Source organism: Mus pahari, chromosome 21, assembly GCF_900095145.1.
Source record: "Mus pahari chromosome 21, PAHARI_EIJ_v1.1, whole genome shotgun sequence".
Lineage (NCBI taxonomy): Eukaryota > Metazoa > Chordata > Mammalia > Rodentia > Muridae > Mus > Mus pahari.
In genome coordinates this window covers 10,419,209-10,437,368 of record NC_034610.1, presented here as the reverse complement: position 1 = coordinate 10,437,368, position 18,160 = coordinate 10,419,209, and the positions used below count along the sequence as shown (strand labels likewise).

At 41.0% G+C, this 18,160-nt stretch overlaps 1 protein-coding gene across 2 annotated transcripts in view; it reads left to right on the top strand.

The window, feature by feature from the left end:
* The window catches only part of Wdr27 (WD repeat domain 27), a 106,836-nt gene that overhangs the window by 60,295 nt on the left and 28,381 nt on the right, over positions 1 to 18,160 (top strand). For both annotated transcript variants that reach the window (XM_021221604.1, XM_029533062.1), the window contains one exon: positions 2,673 to 2,771. In XM_021221604.1, coding sequence (XP_021077263.1) covers positions 2,673 to 2,771 — 99 coding nt within the window. The remainder of the gene's footprint in view (positions 1 to 2,672; positions 2,772 to 18,160) is intronic.

Below are 18,160 nucleotides of genomic sequence, written 5' to 3'. Positions count from 1 at the left end.
GAGAGAGAGAGAGAGAGAGAGAGAGAGAGAGAGAGAGGAGAGAGAGGGAGAGAGAGAGAGCCAGATGGAACCAATATAAAAAAATAACTGCTGTGAGGTGTGATTTTGGGATTTGTGCATTGTCCTGATGCCCTCTTCTGATGTGTCTGAAAATAGCAACAATGTACTCATAATAAATAAATCTTTAAAAAAAAGAGATAGCATCAAAGGCCAGGGGAGGAGTAGGTAGGGGTCAAAGAAATAACTACGGTTGATTTTTAAGACATTGCTTAAAAAAAATCTGTATGCCCAAGATAATAGCTAGAACCACAAAACTAATAGCCAAAGACAAAAATAGAACCAGCACACTAAACCGGGTTGGTCTGCAGAACAATGACAGCGCAGTCCCCGTGCCAAGGTTTACTTCTTTTACGGGCAGGAGTGACATTTGTCTGGTATTTACTGTGGACTGTGTGTCTAGTTAGCCAAGTATCCTACTTGATGACAGAAAGCTGTCTTTCAGAGAATTCTGGACAAGTAGGGATGAATGGTAGAGTTCGAGAATTCTTTGAAGTCTTAAATGAAAGAAGGGAATTTAGGCAAATGTCCAAGACTGATGGCCCAAAAGTGGCTTGAATAGGTACTTCTCTGTATGGTCATCAGGTATATGCCATCAATATAAAGGAAAAGCAAACAGAACCACTAGGAGACACCACTTGACACACGTCAAAAAGACCAGGGGCAGGTCTGGAGAGGTGGCTCAGACCTTCTTAACAGTCAAAAGGACAAAGGGTAGAGGAGAAGAGGCTCAGCTGTTAGAAGTGTGGACTCTTCTTGGTTCCTAGCACCTTTGATGGGTGATGCACAACTGCCTGTTACTTCAGTCCTAGGATATTTGGACATTCTGTTCTAGCCTCCATGAGCATCTTCACTCATGTGATTCTCTCTCTCCACAGATGTATACACATACACAACTAAAAATAAAATACTTCCTGAAGTGATGACAAATTTGGATGAGGATGTAGAACATTGGACTCTTAGACATTGTTGCCAGAGATGTATGTAGACAGTATGGTGTGCCCTCAAAAAACAAAAACAAAGCACAGCCGTGCCCCCCCCCCCAAATCTGCCCTGTTATTCAGGATGTCACTCCTGGGCTCTATTCAAAGGATTGGAATCAGCAGCTCAAAGAGATCAGTGTATCTGGGTGCTCATGGCAACATTGTCACACCTGTGAGGATACAAGTACCCAAGCAGGCAGAGGTAGGGCCTGCCCCAAACCATGCTGGCTTGGCCTGGCTGTGTCAGACCTTACCCAGCATCTGCCTAAGATACACAGAGATGAGGAAAAGTGCACTTCTCAAACAAGAAAAAGAGACATTTTATCTCTGTCCTTCACTTTAAAATGTAGCAAAACTCTTATTTGTAGACTTTCCTTCTGCACCACCGTGTAGCTGCTGATAGAGCCACTAGGAAGTTTTATACCTGAAGAGCTTTTTCCGTGGGAACAGGAGTCAGTTCCAAGGGGATACTTGTTAGATGGTTGTTTCTTTTATTAGCAGCAGACTTTCAGAGAGTGTCTTTGATACACCCATGGCATCCCAATAGGATAGACTACTCTACCAGATTTTGTCCTTCAAATGTAGCATTCATCAGGAACTCTGGATGCATATCATACATGTGGAATGATAGTTGGAATGAATGAAAACTCTCTCCATGGACTTACGTGTTTGAACCCCTGGGCCTTAGTTGATGGCACTGTTTGGGAAGGTTGAACCTTAGCAAATAATGCCTTGCTAGTATGTAACTGGGGCAAGCTGGGAAAGTTTCCAGCATCACCCATCTTGAGATTCTCTCTCTACTTCCTGTGTGTGTGTGTGTGAACATGTAAACAGTCAGTTCTTGTTTTTGTTACCTGCCTTCTCTTTCATATGGCTTGTAGCCCTAAGCTAAAATAAACATTTTCCCTTAAGCTGCTTTGGTTATGGTATATCATCACATCAACAGGGAAGTAACTACTACACGTGGGAAGCACAGCTGACCCTGATAGAGATACTCCCAGTCAAGGACAGAAACCCCAAAGGACTTACATTCTAACTTGAAGGTACCCAGTTCTTTCAGACTAAAGACAGAGACAATGTGGCATCTTTTCCTGTAATGTGGAACTTTAAAGTAGGGTTGGCATGCGAAGGCTGTGCACCTCCCTAAGTGACAGTCATCAAATAAGAATCCTGCTTCACACTATTCAGAGGGGGCCACAGAGGCTCATGACAGGAAGTAGAGAGTGTGTCCATTTAGGTTACAGAACTGAATGGCAGGCAGCACTTAGCCTGGGACTAAACGCCTAAGGTGAAGTCAGAGGGATTGATGGGTAAGAAGCATGGATCCTGGAGCAGCACATGCAGCCGGAGACATCACCTCCTACCCCACATCACATGAAGTCTATATCCATGCCCATCAGCACCTTAGAGCAGGCCCTGAGATGGCAGGGACTTATGACAGGAAATGGAGGATATGCCTGCATTTAGAGGTGAGAGGAGATTTGTGACTAAGTTCTGTCACTTGGCTGGCACCATGTCAGTCTTGTTAGCTGTCACTGTAGTCTGGGTCAGCCACAGAGCATAGTTGAGCCATAGTTTGGAGCTGGTCACCAGCCCTGTCAGCCCAGAACATCTGCTTGTCTTCTCTCCTAGGCTTACGTGTATGAAATGGGCTCAAGCAGCTTTCTGCACCGCCTTGCAGGACACACAGATACAATTACTGAAGTGGCCTTCAACCCAGCAGCTCCTCAGGTACAGTCTCCTCCCAGTGTGAGCAGGGTCTCTCCAGTTCCCACCATCTCCCAGTGTGAGCAGGGAGGGCTTCTCCAGTTCCCACCATCTCCCAGTGTGAGCAGGGAGGGCNTCTCCAGTTCCCACCATCTCCCAGTGTGAGCAGGGAGGGCCTCTCCAATTCATACAGTCTCCCTTGTGAGCAGGGTCTCTCCAGTTAATGATATCTCCCATTGTAAGCTTGGTCTCTCCAGTTCATACTGTCTTATGGTACTTGTAAAAGATGATCAGAGTTTATTTTGATGAAATCTTAAGGCATTTAAAAGCACATGTATCTGAGCACAGTGCCTATAATTTTAACACTCCAGAGATTGGTGCAGGAGGATTATCCTAAGCCACATACCTGGGTCAAGGTCAGCCTGGGCTATATGAGAACCTCTCTCAAATAATGAAAAAAAAAAGATTATATGTTAGTACCAGGAGAGAAAATTAGGTAGTAACCTTATTGAGAGAAAGAGAAATCTGGAATTTTTGTAATTAAAATATTTGTCATTCAGTATAGTTGCTCTTACTGCAATATAGAATGCACCCATAGATATGGTTCTGTCTAATATAAATGTGAATACTGTAGACAAGACTCAGAAAGCAAACAGGAGAGAGGGTTAAAAAGAATTTGTATGCAGGGAGAGTACCTTAGAATGTAAAGACACTGTCTTAATGAGAAAAGGACAGAAGGATATAAGACTTGCAAACCAGCTGTGTACAAAAATGAACATTCTGAAAAATGAAGACAACTTGAAAGTATTCAGATTCTGCTAAATTTTCGTATCAGGAACTTCAGTTTCATCTTGTCTTCTTATGATCGAGGTCTGATTCAGAGAAAGAATCTTGTTACTGTGTGATTGTGTGCTTAGTATGTCCTGTGTGTAACTCCTGTGTGTAACAGCATTGTGTTGGCCATGCTTGTCAGTGACACTGTACTGCTGTGATCCAGGGCCTGCTGCAGTGCCTGACTGACACATTGTTGGCTTTGAATCTTGATGTCCTATCAAATGATATAATCAGTGAAGCTTGCCATGTAGTTGCCACCACTGAACTGCTGGAGCTGGTGGCCCTGTCATACCCAGTTCCTTCCTGGGTCCTATCTGATTTCTATGGAATGGCTTTAGGGGTATAGGTTAGCCACCTCCTTTTCTCTCTGCTGCCACATTCACTTGAGTGATTGTCACTTTCTGGTACATTCATGGGTATCCCTTCCCCCTTCCTTCCTATGACTCATTCTTGTTCACAAGCTTCACTACTCTATTTGATTTGGAGTTGCTATGTCCTCTCAATGAGTTGAGGCTTTGTTATTATAAAGTATGTTCTTTTGAGCCATGATATGCATACATACTAAGGCAGCCATGCTTGTTTCTGTCAGTGTTGGAATGATCTGCCTTTTAAACTTGCTTTCACATATACTATATTTTGATTGTTTTCTTTTCCACTTCCAACGCTTTCCAGCTCTTCCCCACTTCTATACTCTCCAATGTTGTGTGCTTTCTTTCTCAAAAGAAACCTCTAAAATAAAAAGAAAAACACTAAAACATTATGAAAAACGAAACAAGCACACAAACCAACCCATGGACTCTGTTGTGTGTGGTCCAGCTACTCCTGAGCCTGCCCTAAGGTGTGGCTGATACGCCACTGTCACTGAACTGGGAGAACAGATTTTCCCTTCCCCAGCAAGGATCAATTGCAAATAGTTTCTTGGCTAGGGGTGGGACTTTGTGCCCATGTCTATTCCATGCTGGGATTTTAGCTGGCTTGAAACTCTGTGGGCAGAACCAGTGTGAACCATCATCTAGTTTTTATGGCTCAACAAAGCAGCAGCAGCAGCAGCAGCAGCAGCAGCAGCAGCAGCAGCAGCAGCAGCAGCGGTGGCGGCGGCACAGCTTCAGTAGACCAACCATCACCCAGTTTTTATGACATGCAGATCTTACTTTCCTGTTTGACCTTAGAAATTCCAGATCATGTGGGAGACGTGATTTATTCAGTATTCTTAATGCCACTTAGCATTCATTTTCCATTTTGGGGGGGATCATGTAGAAAGCCACTGTGAGCATTCTTGTGTCACCATTGGTATAGATGGGTGTCCTTTCTTCCTGGCCTCAATGTGTATGCTTGTTCAGTGTCAGGGTGTTGTGCAGCCAACTTCAAGAAAATGGTCATACAACCTGACACCCATCATTACCTGGTAAGGCTCCACTCTTCATACTCTTGGTTATATTTAATTTTGTTAGCCTTTTAAGCATTAGCCAATAAAGTAGATGTAGAGGGTTGTTTTTTGTTTGCATTTATTTCACATACTAAACATTTTCATATATCTATAGACCTATTTTTAACTTTTATTATTGAGTTTCAGAACTTTGAAAAAATTGTCTTCTATGGCCATGTGTCATAAAATATGTATATGCATACATGCAAATATTTTCATTAGTCTGTTAGGATTTTTAAGGTTACAGTGGTATCCTTTAGTGAACCTTTAGAAATTTTTAATTTTTAGGAACATTATCCATGGCTAGTATTTTTTATAGGATGTCAAGAAGTCTTTGCTGACCCAAAGGCTAGAAAGATCATCTCCTATTTTCTTCCAGGAAATTTAGATTTCTCACTTATATTTTGATCTGTGATATAATCAAGTGTATTGGCATGTCATCCTGTATAATTTGACATTATTGAAATCTAATTGTTTATGACACCCACCACCAACCTCAGTTATCCCTACATCATGGGTTGGGCCTGGGTTAGGCTCCGCTGGCCCCCTAACTCTGGGGCTTAGTAGATATGAGCAAGATATTAGCAGGGCTAAAAATCTGTGAGGTTCTCCTTAGAAGACTTCTTAGAGACTATGTGTTGTCCTTATTCCAGACAATACATTGTTTCGTCCTTAGAACCTAGATGAATATGGCCTTTAGTTCTGTTTATAAACTTTTATCCATATTGATACAAAATTGATACATTATTGTCATAGTATTAGTTGTCAACTTGACACACCTGGGAAGAAGGGAATGTCAGCTGAAGAACTGTCTCCATCACATTGGTGTGCAAGCAAGTCTGTCCAGCCCACTGTGGGCAGTGCCACCCCTGTTCAGGTGGTTCTGAGTTGTATAAGAAAGTAAGTTGAATAAGTGACAGAAAGGGGGACAAACCAGTAAGTGGCACTCCTCTGTGGTTTCTGCTCCAGTTCCTGCCCCAGGTTCCTACCTGAATTCCTGCCCTGACTTCCTTCAGCGATGAACTGTGATCAGGATGTATAAGCCAGATAAACTATTCCCTCCCCAAATGGCTAAATAGGGCAATTATATCCTAAAAAATTGTAAAATACAGGTAGTCTCCAAGGAGATAATAAAAATTATCAAATCACCAACTACTTATAAAAAAAGCACAATAAAAAGTTTAATGTTTTCTATTCACTTTTTTAAAAAAACATGTGATTTGAGGAAAATATTACTTGAAAATAATGTTTTATATATGTCATGTTTGGCTGTAGCATACACCTCTTTTGTGTTATTTAATATTTTATGAATTTTTGCTTATAATAAGTGACTAGTTTTCACACATACAAAGTTAACAGCAGGGCTGTGAGCTCCTTTAAGGTTTACTGGCTTCTGTCTCCCACCATGCTTACCCAAGCTGTTGGTGTGTTTTAGTTCTTTGTGGTTATAGTATTGAAGGTCACGGCTGCTTGCTGCCTATAGGCTGAAGGTCACTGAAGTCTTCACCACACAGGAAGACTCTAGCAAAGAGCCTCTTTCCTCGATACTGTGCACTGTCCAGCATGCTTGCCTGTATTTTCCTTTTCATAGTAGTACCTGGTACATCCAGTTTGATGCAGCAAAGAATGGTGAGAAGAGATACCCTTGCTTTCTTCTGATCTTGATGGGAAACTTCCAGGTTGAGTGTAGATACTATTTGTAGATGCTATTATGAAGTTCAGGTTCCTTTTCTTCCTGCCTGATGAGTTGTTTGTTGTTGTCTCAGTGAGTGGGTGTTGGATTTGTCAAATGCTTTTTTTTTTTTTTTTCATTCACTGATGAGATCATGTAATTCTTTTTGAAGCTCATGGGCATGATGGATTATGCTGGTTTTAAAATGTTGAACATAGCTACAAAAAACCCCACTTGGTCATAATGTATCATGCTTTATGTGCAATATTATATTAGATTTACTAATGTTTGCTGAGCACTTTTATATCCATGTTCATGAAGTATATTGGTGTCCGAGCTAGAAGGAAAACGTGGGAGGAGACAAACCAAGCAGAGAACATGGGATCTGTTGGCATGGGTCAAGCATGTTCAAGGAAGACTCATGCAAAATTAGTGGAGAATAGAACCTGTTGTGAGAAGAAGCCAGCATGAGACCTCTGCCCCCAAATCCTGTGACTTCTGACTGAGATGCAAGCACTGCTTTCTGTAATCCTCAGTACATTTTAATGCCATATTACCCTTCCATCACATCTGTTTATACAGCCTAGTGTTACTGGGTCTCTTACTTTTGGGACATGGGATGAGTTTCACATGCATTTGAACTTCTTAGGGCAGTTGAGAGCTCTGCCGACCATGAGAAATAGTTTTGTGATGTGTACGAACTAGCCCTGGCTCTTATACCTGATTTTGTTTCTGTTTTCAACATGCAGTTAGGCTATAGAACCCACCCAGCATGGGGGGGGGGGTGTCTTCTTTTTCCTTGTGATGTCTCTGTCTATGCTGGCCTTTGGCTTTGAGTACTAGCCTCGTAGGGTAAATAACTAAGCCTTCTCTGTTGCTGGTTCAGCAAAGGAATTGTAGAGAATTAGTATAGAATTATAGAGAATTAGTATAGAGAATTATAGAGAATTAGTATAAGGTCTTTCTTGGATGTTTACTAGATCTTTCTGGTGTCCATATGAACCTGGTGCATTATGTTTTAGATTATTAATTATTGATTCCGTTTTAAAAAGTAGATATAAGTCTAGTTACATTTCCTGTTTCTTTCTCTGTGACCTTGAGCAAGGACTGTAGACCTATTGATCACAGAGTTGTTTGTAGTATTGCTTTGTTAGTCTCTTAATATCCACAGGATCTATAGTGATGTCTCATTAAAATGTATTTTCTCTTGTGTTTATTTTTCTTAGCTTAATCAATAGCTTGTCAATTTTATCCATCACTTAAAATTAGTTTCCCTGATTTCCCTCATTGCTTGTTGATTCTACTGTGGTCCTCTCTGCTTTTGTCCATTTACTCACGCTGGGTCTAGTTTATCTTCCTTCAGGTTTCTAAGGAGGAGGCTGAGATTGACTTTAGGTCCTTATTATTTTCTAATATTTGCATTCAGTATATCCCCCAGTGCATGGCTGTCATGGTATTCTGTAACTTTTAATAAGTATGTTGTAGTTCTCATGTAGTTCAAGATATTCTAAATTTTCTTAGGAGCTTTTTTTCTGTGAAGTTTATTATTTATTCTGGATTATAGGTATGTTACTGATTTCTAGTTTAATCTCACTGTGGTATATAGAGTAGACATCATATAATTTTAAATTCTTTTAAACTGGTTAAAGAACGTTTTATAGTTTTACAGGTTGACCCTCTTGGTCAGTGTCCCATACAGGTTGTGAAGAAATGTGTGTGATGGTGTGGTTAGATGAAGCGGGCTGTAAACATCAATGCTGTCTACCTGGTCAGTGGCATTACTGGGCTCAACTGAGTCCTTAGTGATGTTCTCTCTCCTGGATGTGCCCATTTTTGGTAGTGTGATGTTAAAGACCCCAGCTATAATGACAGTTTATCTGTTTTCTCTGTGGTACCATTTAGTTTTCTGTCTCATGTAGGCATGTGCACAGTTAAAGTAATTATTTGTTTTTAGAAAATCAACCTAATGCCTTTATCTATCTCTGGTAACTTTTCTTGCTTTGAAATTCGTTGTGTCTGTAGTGCATAGTGCTGCTCCTATGCTGTTCTGGTCAATGCTAATCTCACATACGTGTCACAGTCCACTTCTCACATGTATGTGTATATATTCTAAACGTGGTTTCTTATAGACAGTATGGGTTTAGCTTTTTGTTGTGATTTGTTATTTGTTTCAGTTTTTGTTTTTTATTTATTTATTTTTTTGGCTTCTGTGGCTTTAATTAAACATGATTCCATTTTCACCCTTTCTTAGTATATAAGCTTTAACTTTTCATTTTAAGCTTTTACTTCTCTTGGCCTTTTGGTGCTTGTACTGGCTCGTTTTGTGTCAACTTGACACAAGGTGACTTATCACAGAGAAAGGAGTCTTAGTTGAGGAAATGCCTCCATGAGATCCAGCTATAAGGCATTTTTTTCAATTGGCGATCAAGGGGGGAGGGCCCCTCGTGGGTGGGACCATCCCTGGGTTCTGTAAGAAAGCAAACTGAGCAAGCCAGGGGAAGCAAGCCAGTAAGGAACATTCCTCCATGGCCTCTGCATCAGCTCCTGCTTCCTGACCTGTTTGAGTTCCAGTCCTGCATCCTTTGGTGATGAACAGCAATGTGGGAAGTATAAGCTGAAAGGTGTTACCTTTCCTCCTCAACTTGCAAGCTTCAGAAATGTCCTGAGCCCAGTGAGCTGGGGGGCATATTCCCATGTGCTGTAATTTTTAGCATTTACCATGAGGACAATTCACATACTACATCCTGCTATTTAGACTGTGTGTTACCCTGTTTTGATAAGTTAATTATTATAAAATGAATACAGTACTTCCTATTAAAAGCTATTAAAAGCTGCAATTACCCATTTGGTGATTCAAAAATATTAGATAAAAATTTAAGTAATAAATAATTGATAAGCTTAAAATCCTTTATTGTTCTGAGTATTCTGTGCTGTCTGTTTTACCCAGCCATTAGCCAGCCATTTGCTCAGTGAGCCATGCTGTGATCACACCCACACACTGGACATGAAGCTATCTAACTTGTTAGTTATGTGTTGGGTCACAGTGCTGTTCAAGTGACCCTTGTTTGACTTAATAATGGTCCCAAAGTCTACGCCAGAGAGAAGGCATTCCATTGACAAGCTGTGAATTCTTGACTTAAGGGGACAAAAGGCAAAGTTTATGCTGACATTGCTAAGATTATATAAGAACAGACTTTCGATCCGTCGGATGGTAAAGAAGGAAAAGGAATTTGTACTGGTTCTGTTGCTGTACCTCAGAGTGCAGAATTGGTCGCCAAATGCTTAGTTAAGATGGAAAATGCACTGAATTATAGGGCTTTGTGCTATCTGTGGCTTTCCGCAGCCCCTAGAGGTCTTGGAACAGTGTCTGTGTGTTTGGGGGGGCGGGGCGCTCTGGTACTTGGTTTTCAGGGATCCTGGCAAGCAGCAGCACTGTGAAGATAATATTAATAAGAAAAATAGTCTGGGAACAGACGGTGTGGAGCCAGCCCCTCAGCTGCTGTTTTTATAGTGTCTGGAAGGAAATGACATGTTAATTTCTTTATATGTAAAGTTGTCTTTAGAAAGTACCATGTAGGCACTTTTGTTGCCCTGAATGTAAGACGTCAGCTGCCCCAAGTCTATCAGATGTCTGAAGCACACAGAAGAGCTTATGCAGAATAATTTAGTATGCTAACATTTCTGTGCCTTATTTGACAATTATCAGGTCTATATATCTGACTACAATTACTCCTTGACTTTTGCTAAATATTCTTTCTGCACCAATTGATAATATATAATGTTTTTCCTTATTGATGTTACTAACTGTAGTATTTTGGTTATTTAATAAGATTTTGCAAATATTTGTAATTCAGTGAGCTTCATAAAAATACACATTATGAAAGAACTCTAAATAGAGTCATCAAAAACTGGGGGAGACAGTGCCCCAGATCAATGTCTTTGCCATCAAGCAAAACACCCAATGCCAGGAATGGATTCTATCTGGTTGAGTCACTGGCCAAAGGGCACCCATAGAAACTCCAAAACATTTCATGCTATTGCTTGCTGTCTACAAAATGATGGTAAGTTCCATTGCTGGAGATAACACCTATGTGTCTCATTGAACATGGAGAAATTGAGCTGGTGCCTAGCTAGAGCTTTCACCTTACTGACTATGAGCTGCTAGAGAAATTCTGTTGTGTTTGGGTAAACTGTTCTGAAATATATGGTAGGTCTATTTGATTAATGGCATTGTTTAACTCCAGCATTTCTTTGTTTAATTAATTAATTAATTTGTCTGTATGGTCTGTCTATTGGCAAGACTGTCTGTTGGGGTACTGAAGTAATCATTGTGTGGGGTCAATATGTGATTTTATTGGAATAATGTTACTTTTTATGAACATGGGTACCCTTTTGCTTAGTGTATAGATGTTAAGAACTGTAATATCTTGGTGGATTTCTCCTTTGACGGGTGTGTCGAATGCTTCCTTATCTCTTTTTGAAATCTATTTCATCAGACATTAAAATGGCTATGCAAGCTTTCTTCAGTCCATTTTCTTGGATACCCTTTTACTTCCTTTACCCTGAGGTAATCAGTATCCTTGCTGGTAAGGTATGTTACTTGGATGAAGCAAAAAGATGGGTCCTGTTTTCTAATCCAAGCAAAGTCTATGCGTTTTTTATTGGGTAATTGGGACCATTAATATCAGTGTTATCAATTAGCAGTGTTTATTGATTCCTGTTATTTTGTTATTATGGTGTGGGTTCCCCTCCAACTTTTGAGACTTGGACTCAACTGTGTCAATTTCTATCTTGTTGTATGTTTATCCTCTTGTATCTCACACCCACAAACCCCGAATAGAAGAAAATCCTAATCATACATACTTCAGTGATGTTGACAACTGACAGAAGATGAGGACCCATATTAAAATAACTCGACTAGGAAACCGTTTCTACTCTCTTGGCAATAGTGTCAGCACATAGTCCAAATTCCTCTTTCTGTCTTCCTGCCACCTTTTCTAGGTCACCATCACCCAACTTGGTCATTCTGTGGGATGCTTGGCATTACCTTCTCTGTTGTGTTTCCTTCCTCCCCTTTTCCTTACTGAGCAGCTGGAGTTTACTGTGAATAGAATCCTTGTCTGTAGATAGTTTTAGAACTGTGTCTCTGTCCTAGGATTGCATGGTGAATAAGCCTGTAGTTTACAGATCTGTAAGTCGTGAGCCTCTAGAAATCATGCAAGTTGTGTGGCTATAAGACATATTCAGTGGGTATTTTCCATGAAATAATATACCTTGTACACTAAGCCATGCACACTGCTTAGTTAATCAAAATATATAAAAGGAAACGGTCTGTATTGCTACACCCCTGATCTTCCGTGGGACTTCTGACTGTGTTTGATTTGACTAGGAGACCACTGTTTGTGGCACAACTCTTCAACCTTAGAGCTTAGACTATCGCTTGCCTTGAAAAGACTCCAGTATATTCTTTCTGTGTGAGTGAGCTTGATCTTTGTGGGAGGGGCGTGAGGTTAATGTTTCTGGCATGCTTCTTCATGCTTTAAGTCATTTGTATCATAACAAGCCCAGTTTCATTATTTGTTTATCACATTAACTGGGAGACCTCACATATCTACAAACAGCCAGATTTATCATGGCCACAGTTAGCATCGAGGTTCACAAAAACAATTGATGTAGTCTGGAAATATATTCTTGCAAATATTTAATGGCTGATGCTTTCAAGCCCTTAGAGCGAATATGGAAATCTGGAGTAACTGGGACTTCAATGGCTGAGGAAAGTGGTAACCCAAATGCAGAGTGTATTGCACAGTGTACATGGTAGAGATGACCCTGGTCTAATACTACAGTTGTGTTCTTAAAACATCCCTCTTAGGGAAGCTCAAAGTAGCAAGTTTTATAGTTAGAAACCACAGAAGGCTTTCCCTCTCTGTGAGTTGTTATCCTAGAGCTTCAATTTTACTTCCTTTGAGACATTTTTCCTTACTGGCACAGAAGGAGAACTTAATATTTCCAAGGCTGAAATCTGACAGGCGTGCTCCAGCTTCTGGGCATGCTTCTGTAAAGTGATCCCTTAGTTGTGTGTGTAGTTACTGGTCATAATTCCTCTAAATAAAAGAATGTGGGAAGGGCTTGCTTGGGTTTGACAGGGACAAAATCTAGAGCAGTGGCTCAGGACTGGCATTTTCCACTGCAGTGTACCAGATAATTTGCTTTCACTCCCTACCAACAGCCCACATAAGTCTGCACATTACCTCAGACCTCTCTGATGTTACCATTGTCTGCCTATGTAGCCCTTTCCTAGACTTCCAGGCTTTGTAGGAGCTGTCTTCAAAGAACGCTGGACAGTTCTCAAGTGTGGGTGGTCATGAACCTGACAGATAGTACATGATTTCATCGTTGAGCTGAGCTATAAAGCTGAGCTACCCTTGGTCTAATCCCTATTACGTTCATCTGGGCAGCAGTGCAGCCTCATTTCCTTGGATAAGGTAAACTACTGGACATTCCTTATTGCTTTTTAATTTTGTCTTTGGTTTTCTATGATTTATAATAGATAATAAAAGAACGAGGGAGGAGAATTTATGGTAGATGAGCCCACTTTTTCCCCATTGCTGAACCTAAGAATCCTTTTTAATTGTTAGGCCAAAGAAAATGTAGCAGTAGACCTTAGGGTTTACAGAAACTGTGACAAGAGCAGGTGAGCCCTAAGATGAGCAGCACCTCCTTTCTCCTGACACCTTCTAATTGTCTCATTGCCTCTGGAGATTGTTCACCTCAGGTCCCAGATCACGGAGTCCTTAGCAGGTCTGATTTGGGGCTGCTCCTGCTGTATCATAACAACCTGTGGCTCAGCTTTTTGTTTTGTTTATTTATTACCTGTGAATAATTCCTTACTTCTGGATGAGCCTTTTTTTTTTAAGAAAAATTATACTTTGTGTAGTTCAGAGGAGAGATGAACAGATGATGAATCTAAAATACCATTACCATGTAAATAATTCATATTTTACCTGCCAGACAAACTCGTATATCCAGATATTAGAATATATCAAATTCTCAAAGTGAAGAATTGAAAGATAGAATACTCACAAAAAAGAGAGATAAGGCTTAAAATGATCAAGGTTATGAATGAAGAGGGACATCACTACCAACCTTACAGAAATAAGGGTGAACATATGTGACAGTAAATCAAATTACTTAGCTAAGTAGGTACATTTCTAGAAAGAATCAAGTCACCAAAATAAACTCATGGATAAATAGAAATTTTATAAGATTTAGTGAATTATTAATCTGCTTTGGCTCTGGGTGGGTCACTTGCATGCTGCACCCACACAAGAACACTAGATCCATGAATGAAACACACACACACACACACACACACACACACACACACACACACACACACACACCAGATAATTTTGATATGCTTAACTTGCTCAAGGGCTAGGCACTTCTAAACCTACTGGCAGCTAGCACACACCCTCCTCCAGTATTCCTGAGTTAGCACCTTCTAAATCAGTACTTTATCTTTACCTTCTGGGCAGACTCCCCTGCCTTAACACCTATATTGTTGGATGATTTCTCTTCTGCAGCTCTTAAATCTGATCTCTCTGCCTCTGAGTTTTATGGCAATTCTCCTCTCTTTCTTCCCCTAGGTTGGTCCCTTGCCTGTGCAACCCAAAAGTCCCGCCTCTGTCTCCCTGTCCAGCCATTGGCTATAAGGCAGCTCTTTATTACCAATCAAAGCCAGCTGGGGGCAGGAGCCCTCTGCATCTGGAATTGAGACTTTTGGGAGCTAAATTAAAAAAAGCATTAGAACCATTTCCCAACACAGTAAGAGCTCATACTAGTAGTTGAGAATCTTCCCTCAAGAAACATTTAGCTAGAGTAACTTCTCTGATTGTCCTAATACACAGCTGCTGAGACAAACATGGGTTCTTCCCACACACTCTCAGTCTACAAAAGAGGAGGAGCATGTTAGATCATTCTGTCAAACTGGGATTCCTCCCATCCCAAGCCAGAGAACATCCAAAGAACAGAATACCAAGACTGATGTCTTTTATGACTGTGGATGCAAAGCTCCTTGAGCAATTATAATAAATCAGATCCAGTTATATATAAAAATGATCATTGCCATGTATTACTCTATGAGTGAGGTGATAGGAATGCAAGGTTGACTTAACAAGGGAAATTAATTCATATAATGTATCACATCAAGCAAATAAAACCCAAAACTATTGTCTCAATAGACACACAGAAGTTTTTTGATAAACTTTAAGACTTACTCCCGATACCTTCAACAGCAGCAACAAACTGGAACAGACCTTATGCTCATTAAAAGTGCTGTGTGCAGACCTGTGACTAACATCATCATTGACAGTGAGAGACAGATATAAAGATGAGAATGCCCATCTTCCTGCTCTCCTGTCACCAGTGTACTAGAGTCTGCAGTCGGGTCAGTCATGCAACACACACACACACACACATACACCCATACATATACATACACACATACTCTCTCACACTTTCAGACACACTCTCACAAACACACTCAAATATACTCACACACACTTACACAGGCATACTTTCTCTCTCTCTCACACACACACACACACACACACACACACACACACACTCTAACAACACACAAATACCTACATACATACTCTTTCTCACATATACACTCTCATACACACTTACAAACACTGACACACTCTCACACACATTCACCCACATACCTACACACTCTCTCTCACACACTTACACACACTTGCCTTTGAGCACTATTATCAAAAGGAAATTTGCGTTTGCTTTGGGGGTCATCAGTGTCTCCATAATTTGGGGTGAACACATTGTCTTAGTCAGGGTTTCTATTGCCACAACAAAACACCATAATAAAAAAGTAAGTTAGGGAGGAAGGGCCTTATTTGGCTTATAATTCCATATTGCTGGTCACCATCAAAGAAAGTCAGAACAGGAACTCAAACAGAGCAGGAACCTGGAGGCAGGAGCTATTGCAAAGGCTATGGAGGCTTATTGGCTTGCTTCCTATGGCTTGCTCATCCTGCTTTCTTAAAGAACCCAGGACCAAGAGTCCAGGGATGGAACCACCCACAATGGGCTGGACTCTCCTACATCAGTGATTAAAAAAAATACCTTACAGCTGAATGGATCTGGCATTTTCTCACTTAAGGTCTCCTCCTCTCAGATAACCCTAGTCTGTGTGTCAAGGTGATGGAAGACTAACACAGACGGGCTGCAATGCAGGAGTAAGAATTTGGGGCTTTCCTTCTGAGGCTCTTTGCTCAGCACACCTTTCGTCAGGGCCACTCTGCATGTCAGCTGTAGGAGCTCATGGAGCTATTTTGTCTTTTTTCATTTCTGAATCTGGGATCTCTGACCAATAGAGTAGGGTGCTAAAACCGGATCCCAGGAAGTTCCCAGGAAACTTGTGAGTTTCTAGTTGGAAACGTCTTCTGTTGTCTCATGAAATGGTCTCTGTTGCCTTCTTCCTGTTCAGTCACACCTGTTACTCCTACACCAGAAAAATGTCAACAATCCCAGTCACTCTGGGCTCACTTCCCATCTGTCCTTCACCATGTACAGATAGAGTCTCACTTCCCAGCTTTTTTGATGTTGCACCACATCTCGTGTCAGTGTTTCCCCATCCTGCATATTATGTTGTCTGCAGCGCTGTGCCTGTGTGCCATAATTTCTTCTTACTGTAGTCTTCCCAGCTTCTGCTAGCTCCCCAAGTCTTGAGTTCCCATGACCATGGTCATCCTCTAGGAAGGATCCACCTTCTTATGATAGTGTAGTGGGCCTGGCCCAGCTTCTTCGTACACTTCTGTCTTTCTCCATGCACTTAGACCTTAGCTTAGAGGTTCTGTCACAGTGCTGAACCCCTCCTATACAGATTTCTCTGTAACTATGTGGTATGTCCATCTGCCATTGGCAGCTTGTTCTGAAATATCATCAGAGTAAGGGCCAGACTTCTCACACCAACTAACAAGTTATGAAGAATACACTTTATCCATGTTCTCATTAAATAGGCCTGTATCACATCAATCTAGAAAAAAATACACGTTTGCCAGACTTGAGCAGGCAGATCCATGGAGCACCTATTCATGTGTCAGGTGTTTTGATAGGCTGACCCCCAGCCGGTCTCCTCGAAAGGGTTGTGTGTGAGGCCGGCTGCTTCTTTCTGCTTACAGCTGTAAGCACTTCCAGTGTAACACAGAATTCAGGAGTGAGGCCTCAAAGTGTCCCTGCAGTCTTGGGGGACATACTGTGAGTGCCAGTTCCTGTGTCAGATGGTGTCTCTGTGGAGTTGCATCCACTTTAGCCCACTCTTGCTGTTCCTTTTCCCTCAGGTTTCATCTTCTCTTCATGATCTCTCACCTAGAGCATTAACAAATAAAGGGTGAGCATATAAAACAAAAACATTGAAAACGTTTTTATCAAAGCATACATTTTCAAGAGGTAAACTGATTTAAAAATGAATTTTATATGATTTAAACAGTTATTTAGAAATTTTCACTTTCATTAGAATTAAAAGTGTATAACTCACTTGATTTTTTTTTATGTTCTAACTTTAAATAAAGATGACATAGTTTAGTTTCCTTAAGACTAAAGAAATCTTATTAACCATTTTCATAGGAAAGAAAAATAGTTTGCAATCCAGTGTCCAGGATCTGCATACCAATGTTAAGATCACTCATTACAGGTCATGCATGCTCTGTCCAGACACACAGCTGCAGAGAGGGACATGTTATGTGCAGAACAGTCCTTGATGCCATGTGGACCTGTTGTCATTTCTTGTCAGCTCATCTGATGTCAACTCTAGATGATAGCAGAAAAGCACAGCCCAGCATGTGAGTCTTGCTTTCCAGTGTGGGGATTTCTGCTTTCTGGAAGGAAGCTCTTGGTGTGGAAGGTCCTCCTGTTGTCTGCAGTGCTTGCAGCACATCCTTGGCGGCAGGCTCTGTTCACAGTAGGCACACACCTCAGAGGATGAACCCACAGGGGCCTTTTGTTCAAAACCAGGTTTAGAGAGAGAACCATCATGGAGTACTACAGTAGGAAAAGCTGAAGCTCCCTGATTGCACAGAACTGCTTCCCAGCCTTCACACACACCAGTGGCGGCTGAGGGGAGAGCCCACCCAGAAAACAGGAAGTCAAAAGCAATACAGGACACAGGAGGTCATAAGCGAGGAAGTCACATAAGGTACAAAATGGAGACAGCTCAGTTAACTGTTAAAAATCAGAGCTAACAACACAGTGGGATGTAAGCTTTCATGGAGCTTGGTGTGAAGCAGACAATCAACATATGAGCAGATATAAGTAAGGATGGAGGATGGGCCTACTGTGTGCTGTGGCAGAGGCAGACTGGGTATAAAAAACTGCTGACCTCAGCAATAAGTATATATATATATATATATATATATATATATATATATATATATATATATATATATATATATATAT